We start from the raw sequence: 12,585 nt of genomic DNA, 5'->3' as shown, positions 1-12,585 counted from the left end.
TAGCGAGTTATAAGGCTTTTGGGCTCCTGGCAACTGGGAGAAACAGCACCTATGAATTCTAGTCTAGTCTGAAAAGTGGGGTTTGAAGATCAGGGTACACAACTGAGAATCCTCCAACCTTAAGAACTCTTTCCCGTCCCCCTCCCCATCAAGAATCCCATCCAACCTCATACTCCTCTCTGGCAAAGAGTTTAGACTCAGGCTTACAAGAGTGAGCGGGGACCAAGTCTTGGGGCCAGGGGCTTTTAAGCATATTTGGATTGGGGGCTGGGAAAGTTGACAAACGAGCAGGTCGGGTTTGTGCTGGTGTTTGAAGGAAATGCTAGAACCCCTAAGGCGACATAAGGAGCACATTTAGCACAGCTTGGGGGGAGCTAAGGCCCAGCCGCTAAATCTCAGTTCTAAATCCTGTATTTATTTTGTAAATGTTAAGTGCTCCTCTCTCTTCCACATAAGCATCCCTTAGGGCTGAAGAATGACCAGCTAGAGAGAAAAAACCCCGAGGACTAAAAAGAAACCCCAACAAAAAGAAACACGTCAACGATGTTAATATAATATCATTAAATAATAATTCAATAAATATTGCAACACGACTTCATAACCTTTCTGTTCCATCTTCTCCCACACACACCACAACCATGACCTTTATATGGGAAGGTACCATTCTCCACCCCCCCCACACACACACCCCTCCAAGCACTGCCTTTGAAATAAATTCCGAAGGGCATGACTTAGTGCGTCCCTGGAAAATGCACTAAGTTCCCGAATTCGAAGGCAAGCACCCCGGACTCTGAAAATAATGCATTATCTATGATGTATAAGACAGACTCTGCATACACGTATATGAGAGAGCTAGACAGAAGGATAAATAATTCTTTCTCTGGCAAGCCAGGGAAATGAGAGAAAAGAGGAAAGGCGAGAAGGAAGGCAAAGAAATGGAAAAGAAGGAAGAAAGAGAAAAAGGGAGAAAGGAAATAGGGGAGAGGGAAGAAGAAAAAATATAGAAAGGCGCAAAAAGAGACGAGGAAAGGGGGGGAAGAGCCTGAAAGCGAGGGGGCGCGCTCAGGTAAGGTAGGGGCAACCAGGTCTCGAGGTCTTGGTGTTTTCTTTTTCTCTCCTCACAGTCAACCCCTAGAGCAGAGGAAAGCTGCTGAGAGACCCCGGGACAACTGATTGAACAGTAAAACAATAGTTTAAATTCTCACATCCAAAAACATCGCCAGGGCTGGACAAAAACCGGCCGGGGAAGGGGTTGCTAGATTATGGACTTCCTTCAGCCTCCTCTTCCTCCTCCTCCCAAGAGGATGCTTGGGGTGAGGGTGAGGGTGAGGGTGGGGGTGGGGGTGGGGAGAGGCGCCGGTCCGGGATTTTTTGGGCGCTCTGGGCCAGGGTTTCCAGCTCGCCGGGCCTGACCTGTCAAGCGGATTATCTTAGAGGGAGATTAATAGGGGAGGCGGGCTGCAATAATAATCGTTTTGTTTGATGTGACAACTCTGATAGGCGTTGATTTACTTACAAACTGATAGGCTTTTAATTGAGCGCCTCCATCGAGCCCGAGATGAAAGGGAAGCGGCATTGAAAGGCTGCCCGCCTGCCCTCCAGCCTCAATACTGATTAGCCATCTCGACAGTGAATAGTTCAAGGCGTTTTCAAACTTTTTTTTCCCTTCTGCCTCTCTCTCTCTCTCTCCCTTCTTCTTCTTCCTCCTCCTCCCCCCCTCTCCTCAAATATCTGCCAGCCCACTCCTTTTTCTGAGAAAACAAATCATTTCCATTGTGTGCAAATAAAATCGGCTTGACACCCTGGCCAATAGCAGGTACGGAGGGGGAATGAGAGTGTGGCCTGAAGCGAGGTAATTAATTTCTCCCTCCCACCTCCACCCCACAGTTCCCTACTTTGGCCTCCCTCACACTTCGGCCTTTTTTTATTAGGTGCACTAGACTTGAGGACCCTCTTCCGAATTCCTTCCAAATGAATGGGTGTATCTGCGCACCCCATTCTTCCCTTTTTGTATATTATTTTCTTAAAAGAAAAGACACACAACATAGACACAACATGATTCAGATTCACAGAGAAATGCAGAAAGGCACACAGCACAAAGAGAGGCACGCTGCAGAGACACTCCTAAAAGGTACACATCGTTTTCTCTCTCTCTCTCTCTCTCTCTCTCTCTCTCTCTCTCTCTCTCTCTCTCTCTCTCACACACACACACACACACACACACACACACACACACGCTGAAGGGCCTAGGCATGCAGGGAATCACTTTCTCCACTCCTGTTCCTAGTGGGGCTAGAAAGACAGGGAATGTGGAGAGCAGGAGAGGGTCCTAGCATCTCTATGGAGTGAAAGAGAAACAAGAAGAAATGACTGGAGAGAGGGGATAAAGGCAATCTCCCTCAAATGGAGAAATGAAGGGGTTAGGCATGGGAACGGCTCCCTGGAGTTCGCCCTAACTCGCGTAACTGCTGCCCCCTTCTCGTCTTCAGATCCCCACTACTGTACCCAAGACGCTAGTCTCTTCGGTTCTCTCCCCCCTCCCACTTCTAGTTCCCGTAGAGGCCAGTCCCCCTCCTTCTTCCCCCTTTCTACAGCTGACTCCTCCTCAAGCCCATTAATCTCCCAGCTCCGCTAGGGGAGGCCGGACAGAGACTGCGGGACCGGAGAGCTGTCCCTCAGTCCTGGGAGCCCAACAGCTGTTCCAGGCGGAGACACACACAGACACATGCAGATTCACTCTTAGAAACATATAGATACAAGCGGACTCTCTCCGTGATCTGCACACATTCGCTTTCTCTCAAAAACACACACACACACACACACACACACACACAGACGTACAGGAACAAGCACACAAACGGAGATGTGCACGCGCGCTGAAAATCACGCACCGTAGCCCAAGCAGGCACTCACAAACACACGTGGTAGAGACACAAGTACACGCGCTACACACCCTCTCTATTGCCTCAAAACTCTACCAAGGAAATTACCTTGTCTATAAAGTTTACCAACGAGTTGGACGGGGGTGGGGGAGAGAGAATTAAAAACAGAAAAAGAAAGCGAAAGATTAAAACTCACCACGGAAAGTTCTTGGTACCTGTGCGGTGTCTATGTGGGTGTGGGTGTGTATGTGAGAGAGAGAGAGAGAGAGAGAGAGAGAGAGAGAGAGAGAGAGAGAGAGAGAGAGAGAGAGAGAGAGAGAACAGAAGAGAGAAAAGAGGAAAGAGTGAACAGAGAGAAGAGGAGGAAAGAGAAAAAGAGAGAGAACAGGAGAGAGAGAGAGAGGGAGAGAGCTGCTAGGAGGGCAGGGCTGGGGCCTGGATGCCTTCCGTACAGCAACCAGCCCAAAGTGAGAGCCCAGTCAGTAACATCCTACACCTTCTCCATTCTCACACCCATCCCCACCTCGGCTTTTCTCCCCCGACCCTCTTCCCTCTCCTCTCTCAGCTCTACAGCACAACCATTTATCAAAGGAACTTGACAACAAAAGAAGAGCCTGGGGAGGAAAAGATGGGGGAGGGGAGAATCAAAGTCTTTCCAGTCGCTGGGTGGGGGGGTGGGTGAAGGCCGGAGGGAGGGAAAGCTCTTTTGCTTTCCCATCTCTAGTTTCGGTAAGTTTGGCGAGGTGACCTCGGATGTCCCTCCAGAGGCCACCAAAGCCTTGAGAAATCATACATAGGAATGGGTAAGTGTAGTACATAAAGGAAGCCATGTACACCAGCACAGCCGTCCTTTCACCCGGACTCTCATTCCAAACACCAAGAGTGACAGTAGACAGGGAGGAAACCCGGTTGCCTCGCACCAGAACTGTTCCCGTCGATGACTGTGAGAACGTGCCCCCCCCCCCCCCCGCCCAGAACCATTGCCACCAACACCCCACCCCGTCTCCTGACAGGTCACTAACCCGGAGGGCTTCGGAAAACGTGTCGACAAGCAATCAATTAATTCACCAAAGATAGCCAGTCTGTTGCTGAAAGGAAGCGGGGAGGGGAGACAGGGACCCGAAAACTTCCCTAGAGCTGAAAGGGACCCGGGACGCTAACTCTTTCCCTGACAACCCGTTCGCCCGCTTCTACCCAAAACTGACTTATCAAGACGCAACGGAAAATTAGACTCGGGTGATAGCGCCAGGAAATGAGAGAGACCCACTCATAAAGCCCTCTGGAACCCCCTCCCAAAATTTAGCCCTCTGAGAATACAGTGTCTTGAGGGGCGCGGCTCTGAGTTTGTGGCCCAGAAGCCTAAATGGACAGTGTTTCCTTCCATCTTATGCTTGCCACCAGGACTCGGGAGGGAGGAGGGGAAGGGTCAATCCACCACTATCTCCCCACCGAACTCGCTACCCCGTGACGCATCCAGAGATGAAATCTCCCTAGTTAAGCATCACTGTCCCCTTTCCCAGCACCCCAGCTCTCCAGAAATCCAAGGATCTAACATGAAGGTGCGAAGGCCCCTCCGCGCCCTTCTCAGCACTCTGAGATCGAACGCGCAGTTTACTCTTACGATTTATTTTCCTGAAACAGAACGACATCTTTTTTTCTTCTCTCAGTCTTTTTTCTCCACCCGTGAACTTCCCCCCTCCCCATCCGGCCTGTTTCCATTAAGCGGCCGCGACTGCTTTCCTTTCCCCCTCCTCCGGTTCTCTTTCGGTCTCTTCCTCTCTGTCTCTGTCTCTCTCCCTCTCCCTCTTTTTCTCTTCAAGTCGCACCCGCCTTGTAATCAGCAACAAAAGCTGACATAAATCACGGGCGGATTGACAAGAGCTGACAAATAACTGATTGATTGCGGTCGAGGAACATTGACAATTGATGGAGGGGTGGAGATGCCCGAAGGGGGGGGAGGGAGGGGGACAGGCAGAAGGGGGGGGGGCGGAATGTGTAGCATAGGAAACATGTGATCCCCGCGTTTCCCCCAATCTGGGTTCCCCAGCCTGTCACATGGATAGGATAAGGGAGGGGAGTTGGAGTGGGCAAGGCCAAGAGAAGCCACCGCCGCCGCTGAAGCAGCCATAGCTCCTGGTTTCTCTGGCGCGGAGTCTCGAGAAATCACAGGCGGGCGGGTCATCTTCCTACAGCACCCTACTCACACAGTCCAGTATTTTTCCTTTTATCAGAGACCTCGGTGAGTTCGGCTAGTTCAGGAGAAGAGAGTCTTTGCCCCTGGTCTCCCGTTGGAGCTCACTGACAGAGCCTTAGGATTCACAAACGTGTTCCTTCCTAAGGACCTTCATCCTACTCTTCACGCCCCCATCCCGCCCCGGGCCCTACTCTCGATTCCAGTTGGTTTCGGAGCAAGAAAAAGGGAAAGAGGGGAGAAAACGAGTGAGGCGCCGACTGCAAACGGAAAATAAATCCCATCCAGTCCTCCCAGCAAAAACAAGGGAGGGGATGGGGAGGGGGAGCTGGAAGGAGGGAGCTGCCCATTAAAACCAGTGCTGAGAGTCCCGGCGGCGGCGGCGGCGGCGGCGCGAGGCGCGTCACATCCCCTTGACCCTCCAATCACCTCGGGCTCCCATTTGATTGGAAGGCGGCAAAGGCTTTAATCTCCCCCTAGATGCAGCTGCTTTTGAAGTGAGTTTCCTCGCCAGAGCCCCGTCTGGACGGGCAGCGGCTCACATCGCACCCAAGCGCAGCACTGGGCGGCGGGTCGGAGAGGAGCGCAGCGCGGGGGCGCAGCCAGTGGCTACACGGATAGCGCAGCGGCCCCACAAAAATAGCAGCGGCAGCGCCTCCTTCCCAGCCACGGCTGTGCTCCGAGGCCCCCCAGGATTATTCGCTTCTTGCCCAAGGCGCCGAGAAGGCGCACTGGACGCCTGTGGCGGCCGCTCCACCTCCTTCTCTGCCTCCTCCTTCCGCGTCTCCTCCTCCTGCTCCCCGGGCGAGCGCGCAGCCCCGAGCCCGCCCCGCGCCTCCCGGAGCCCTCCCCCCGCTGCTCCCATGCGCGCGGGTGGGTCATGAGCACAGCGCCCTCGCTTTCTGCCCTGAGAAGTAGTAAGCACAGCGGCAGCGGCGGCGGCGGCGGCGGCGGCAGCGGTGGCGGCGGCGGCGCGGACCCCGCCTGGACCAGCGCGCTCTCTGGAAATATCTCTGGCCCCGGCCCCGGCCCCGGCTCGTCCTCGGCCGGTAACACCAAACCTTTCCTTCACACCGTGCCCCCCTCGGACCCTCTACGCCAGGCGAATCGCCTGCCTATCAAGGTGCTAAAGATGTTGACGGCGCGGACGGGGCACATCTTACACCCAGAGTACCTGCAGCCTCTGCCCTCCACTCCTGTCAGTCCCATCGAGGTAAGTGCCCCCCCCCCCCAACCTCCTTCGTCCCCTCCTTTATTCTCTCTTCCTTGAGATCATTCCACGAACCGATACTCGAGTCATGGTCCGGCGGGGTTTCATTCTCTCTGGAATGGGAATGGGGGGGGGGGAGTGTCCGGAGTGATTCAGCTCCCTTGGGGTACAGAGCTTCCGCAGATGGAAACTAGGTCGGAGACTGGGAGTGGGGCGCGGAAGTCAAGACTGGAGAGGTTTAAATGGACAGGGACTTGGAGGCCAACTTACTCCCCCTGTCCCCGTTTTCGCTGTCTTCCCACCGCCACCTCTGGTTTTCTGGGTCTTGGGCTGGAGAGAGGATGGGAGTCCGATAGGTTCAGAAACACTAAGGGCCCAACAGAGGCTAGTCATTGTAAATAGCTGCCGAGGCACGGCCCGCCTGAAACCTACTCAATATTGGAACCCCACCACCACCCCCACCACCCCCCCCGCCGCGGGCATAGGAGAGTCTTGAGTGGTGGATCGGGTACAGCCATATGCAGAAAACCATCTTGAGTTTTTGCAAATCCAATTAGCATCGCCCCCCCCCCAATTAAAAAAAAAGACTGAAGGGGGGCGACTATGTTGAGTGTAGATGGTGACCGCACCTTTTCCTAGGGTATTAGTTTCTCGGGATGGGGCGGGGGGAGGAGAGTGGTCTCTACATGCCCCTTCCGGGTAAACCCGAGGGGTGCTCCGCGTGTCTCTGGAGGACGGAGGGCCTCTGAGGGCTGGGGCCCAGGAATGGCTATGTAAGAAGTAAGGATTCTAAAGGTCTCTCTTTCTGTGTTTCCTTTCCCGTCTGACTCTCGCAGCTCGATGCAAAGAAGAGCCCACTGGCGCTGCTGGCCCAGACGTGCTCCCAGATCGGAAAGCCTGACCCATCGCCCTCCTCCAAATTGTCCTCGGTGGCCTCCAACGGGGGTGGTGCCGGGGGAGGCGGCGGCGGCGGTGCCGGGAGCGACAAGGACACCAAATCGGGCCCCCTAAAACTAAGCGACATTGGGGTCGAGGACAAGTCGAGCTTTAAACCCTACTCCAAACCTGGCGCGGATAAGAAGGAGCCGGGAGGCGGCGGCGGTGGCGGCGGCGGCGGAGGCGGGGGCGGGGGCGGCGGCGGCGGCGGCAGCGGCGGGGTCTCGGCAGAGAAGTCCGGATTCCGAGTACCGAGCGCCACCTGCCAGCCATTCACGCCCAGGACAGGCAGCCCGAGCTCCAGTGCCTCTGCCTGTTCGCCTGGAGGGATGCTACCCTCTTCGGGAGGGGGCCCCGAAGGCAAGGACGACAAGAAGGACCCGGAAGGAGCCGGTGGCAGTGGTAAAGGGTCTGGTGGCTCCTCAGGCGACGGAGGCCCAGGCGGGCTGGCTCACGGCCGGATTAGCTGTGGGGGGATTAACGTGGACGTAAACCAACACTCTGACGGGGGTCCCGGGAGCAAGTCCCTGGGCTCAGACTGCGGCAGCTCTGGCTCCAGCTCGGGTTCCGGCAGTGCCCCGACCTCCTCCTCGGTTCTGGGTTCCGGGCTGGTGGCCCCAGTATCCCCATATAAGCCGGGCCAGACGGTCTTCCCCCTGCCCCCTGCGGGCATGACTTATCCTGGCAGTTTGGCGGGGGCCTACGCCGGCTACCCTCCCCAGTTCCTACCACATGGGGTGGCCCTGGATCCCACCAAGCCAGGGAGCCTAGTGGGAGCGCAGCTGGCCGCCGCCGCTGCTGGCTCCCTGGGATGCAGCAAACCAGCTGGCTCTAGCCCCTTGGCAGGGGCGTCTCCTCCTTCCGTGATGACTGCGAGTTTGTGCCGGGACCCCTACTGCCTCAGCTACCACTGCGCCAGCCATCTCGCCGGGGCAGCCGCAGCTAGTGCCTCCTGCGCCCACGACCCCGCAGCCGCCGCCGCAGCTCTCAAGTCTGGATACCCGTTGGTGTACCCCACGCACCCTCTCCACGGCGTCCACTCGTCGCTGACTGCCGCGGCTGCGGCGGGGGCCACTCCGCCCTCGTTGGCCGGCCACCCTCTTTACCCTTACGGCTTCATGCTCCCTAACGACCCGCTGCCCCACATCTGCAACTGGGTGTCGGCAAATGGGCCCTGCGACAAACGGTTCGCCACGTCGGAGGAGCTGCTGAGTCACTTGCGGACGCACACGGCCTTCCCCGGGACGGACAAACTGCTGTCCGGCTACCCCAGCTCCTCCTCCCTCGCCAGCGCAGCTGCTGCAGCAATGGCTTGCCATATGCACATTCCCACGTCGGGAGCTCCGGGAAGCCCCGGGACCCTGGCCCTGCGCAGCCCCCACCACGCGCTGGGACTGAGCAGCCGTTACCACCCCTACTCCAAGAGCCCCCTCCCTACTCCCGGCGCCCCAGTGCCAGTGCCGGCCGCCACCGGACCCTACTACTCCCCTTACGCCCTCTACGGACAGAGACTTACCACAGCTTCGGCGCTGGGCTATCAGTGAGGGGGGTGGGGAAGGGCGGGGAGGGAAGGAAGTTGGGGTGGGGTGGACAAGGGGTGGGTTTTTTGGGGGAGGGGAGAAAGCAGGGAAAGGGGGGGAAATATGGGGGCAGGGTGGGATGGGGGCCCGAAGGCATACAGATTACCCAACAGCGTGGGGAAGATGGGGCAAGAGAGGAAAAAAATATACAGTATATATATCTATCTATCTAATCCAGCAACAGCAGCGACAGAGATCCGATAAACACCCCTCTTTCCTCACTTCTCCTCTCCTCTCCTAAACTTTATAAAAGTTGAAAATATCCTTTGACTTTTTATAGAAAAAAAAATTGAGAAAAGTGTTCATCTGAGGACTGCATCGGAGGGCACAGGTATTTATTTATGTTAGCTCCAAGCGGACACCCGTGGTTCAGAAGTGCATTATTTAGCTCAAGCTCCGTAGGTTTAAAGGAGGAGAAAAATTTTAAAACTCGAAGGAAAAAAAATGGAAAAATCCCCCTCCCCCCCTTGTAGATTATAAATAAAAAAACAAAAAACAAACCATCACAGAACTAGAGGTCTTCTCTTTAATGTTACTTTAAAATTGCTATGATTGTATTGTACGTTCTTATTTAATGTCTGATGGAAACGACAAATTTACATGCATGTTTGTTACTAAAAGAAAAAAACAACAACTCGCAATTTGTCAGCTCTGGTTTCAAATTGCAATTATTTTTAAGGTGTATACCATTGAAAGAGAATGGGTATTTTTTTGTATGTATTCTGGAAGAAAAAAAAAAAGAAAAAACAATTCTATTCCAAAACCTCATTTGCCTTATTTTGTTCTTTGAAAGGAACACTTAACTATTTTTAATTTTTAAGTCCACCCGCTGAGAAGGGGACAAGTAAGGTTTACGTCATGTACTAAAATAATAGACAATGTATCGCTTTAAAGATTAAAATTCCGTATATTTGATGTATTAAAAGGTTCTACTTATCTTTTTTTTTTAATAGAGAAGATTGAGGGTGGGGGGGAGGCTTGACTCTAATCTGTTTGCTGTTTCCGACAGCTCCTCCTCTCCTACGCACTGGGTTAAATTCTTTATATTTTATTTTGTTTTTGTGAATTTGTGGTGTCGGGAGGGGGCAGCTGTTGTTCTTGAGGGTGGGGGGGGAGTAAACATAAATTTGGAAGGGGAGTACTCTTATCAGTTAATTTCGTTTTGATTTTTTTTAACTGCAGCCAATGTGAGAAAATATCCCAGGAAATTTTCCCTTGCGTGTTATTTATTTTAAAATTTCGTGGTTCTATTTGCATTTGATGGCTCCTCTTCTTGGAAATGGAGGGAAATCACTCCCTTTCTCCTAACATTCTCCCAGTCTCAGAGCGAAGGTTTGGGAGAGTTCGGAAAAGAATTGTAGAGAACTCTCCCCCCAACTCCCTTGTGGAAATGGGTTTCCCTACCTTTTCTTTCCCCCTGCGTGGGGACTCCAGGACACGGAGGGACTTCGCTGCAATTAACTAAGGCTTTTCCTCCCCCTTTCCTTTCCACCAACTTTTACAACTCACCACTTCCCCGTACCCTGGCCCCAACTAGCGCCCTTGTATAATATCCGGGCCCCAGCCCGTCTCTTCTGCTGAGCGAACTGGACTTCTCAATCTCTGCTCTGGGAGAATTTGGCAACCCTGGCTGCGGGGACCACGGGCCGGGGCTGGGACGCAAGGATTGTGCGACGCTCCCGCCCACCTTTCCTAAACCCAGAAAAGAGACGAGGCTCCTGTACCTCTCTCCCGATCGTTCTAGTCTGGGGTAGCTGGGGAGAGGAGAGGCCGGCACAGAGACCCACGGATCCCGGCGGGCTTCCCAAGGCTTAACCAGATTGGCTCAGGAATTGGAGGACACCCGAAGCTCGCGGGTAGTGGGTTCTCCGTCTGTCTCATCGGGTCCCTTCTCTGATACCAATAATGAGCGCAAGGGAAACTGAGCCTAGAGAACTCAAATGGAAAAACCTGGGGAAATTCAAACAGCCAAGTGGCTTTCCAGGTTAGAGCTGGGGGTTCCCCTATGCCCAGTCTGGCGGTTTGGGGCGTGCTGACACCTGGGTGCACCTAGAGGTACTTTGCCCCCAGGCTAGCTCTGGAAGTTAGAGGGGGCAGAATAGGGAGGGAGGGGGGAGGAGAAAGCCGGCGGGTCTCCCAGCCCGGGATCCCAGCCGTGTCTGCTCCTTTCTCCCCTGAAGACTTGACCGTCCTGTGTTTGGTCTGTCTTCTGCCCCTCAAGCCTCAGTGGGAAGCTCCTCCCGGCCCGGAGTTCTTCCTTAGGAGTCTGATGGCGAAGGGAAAGATAGAGGAACTGTCCCACGAAGGATTTCGGGCCTCTCCGGGGGTACGTGGGCTGTTCTAGCTACTAATCTTGTTGTTTCTTATTTGTGATTTTCCCTCCCACCCTCCCCTCGCTGCACTCCCTTTGCCTCTTTCCCGGCTTGGACGTAAATAGCCCAGCTTGCTTCTCCTGGAGGCTGCTGCCCCCGGGGGGCCCTGGGCGCCCTCTTGCTCTCGGCCCTTGCCTGGGATCCCAAGCCTTTGGGTTTGGAGGGCTAACTTCTTGGGGGAAGATCAGCGAGGCTCGGGAGCAGATAGAAAACAACCAGCGGAACCGGGGGCCGGTGCTCAAGGCACTGAAGGGTTCTGGTAACTAGCACTGCCTAAGACAAGGATGCCACCGCCGTGCAATTTGAGTTTCCCTGGACAGTTTCTTAGTTTTGGGGACGAAACCAGGTCTCTGTTAGTCTTGGGTCCTGGTGAACCCTAACCCTTCGGAAGAAAAAGAGGTCACCTTGTCACCCTTTTTATTCCCCGTCCCAGACAGATCCCATACTTGGGGGTGGGGGGGGGTGAGGGAGAGGAAATTCAGTTAGAGGCTAAATTCTGGGCCTGGGCCTCGGCTTAAGCCAGTTCGGGGGCGGAGAACACTACAAGAGAGAAGAGGGGCTGTGTCCTTTTGTAGGAACAAAGATGACCTTTCACTCCTTTCATCCACCTCCTTCCTGCTCACACTAACTCTCTATCTAGTATGACATACACTTATAGTTTTTCTTTATTTCTCTTTTTCCAGGGAAGATTCCTTTGCACCTCTTGGTCCTCCCCACCAAATTTCATTGTTATCATGTCCAAGTCAGGGCCGTTTCTGAGCAGAAGTCAGGAGTCCCGTCTCTTCCCTCACACCCAGTAGGCCCTTCGAATGTCTGTCTGACTTTTCGGTTTTCATCCCCCTTTACTATTGGTATTTTTGGTGGTGTAAGGTATATTGTGACATTTTCAAAACCTGACAAATACTCCCCACCACCACCCTGGTCGGTGGGTGCTTGTGACTGAAAACTGGGGGACAGGAGAGGGGAGTAAACGGGTGCCCCGACGTGTAGCAGATAACGTCGTGTGAAAACCGAGATCCAGGCAGAAAGAAATGGTGTGTGTGTGTGTGTGTGTGCGTGTGTGTGTGTGTGTGTGTGTGTGTGTGTGTGTGTGTGTGTGGCCAGTCCGGAATGGAGGCTTACTCCCAGAGCAGAGGTGGGGTAAGGGGTTCGGACGAGGCTGGGGAGAATGAAATGTCTCTGTTGCCGTCCCGCCCCCCTCTCTCCTTCCTCCTCCAGTCACTGCAGTTGGAGCCTGGGATGTGTCGGCCTTCGGAGCTTTTAAGTCTAGGTTTCGGGAGCCGCTTCTGGCCGCCAGGCGGCGCTGCGGAATCCGGCAGAAAACAAGAAAATCGGTTAGTAAGGGGGGCTGGAGCTGAAAAGCCGGCAGCCGGGCTCTTTCCCTCCCCTTCTGAGGCTAGTAGAGACTCCTCCA

General features: G+C 54.3%; 1 protein-coding gene across 1 annotated transcript; it reads left to right on the top strand.

Moving 5' to 3' along the window:
• Positions 1 to 5,940: 5,940 nt before the first annotated feature.
• Positions 5,941 to 8,763, top strand: ZNF503 (zinc finger protein 503). Its single transcript, XM_043985364.1, has 2 exons — positions 5,941 to 6,286; positions 7,120 to 8,763. Exons 1-2 carry the CDS (start codon positions 5,954 to 5,956, stop codon positions 8,761 to 8,763), a joined length of 1,977 nt encoding a protein of 658 aa, XP_043841299.1. The 5' UTR covers positions 5,941 to 5,953.
• The last annotated feature ends 3,822 nt before the right edge of the window (positions 8,764 to 12,585 follow it).

This window comes from Dromiciops gliroides, chromosome 2 (assembly GCF_019393635.1).
Source record: "Dromiciops gliroides isolate mDroGli1 chromosome 2, mDroGli1.pri, whole genome shotgun sequence".
Taxonomy (NCBI): Eukaryota; Metazoa; Chordata; class Mammalia; order Microbiotheria; family Microbiotheriidae; genus Dromiciops; species Dromiciops gliroides.
This window is presented reverse-complemented; position numbering and strand designations above follow the sequence as displayed.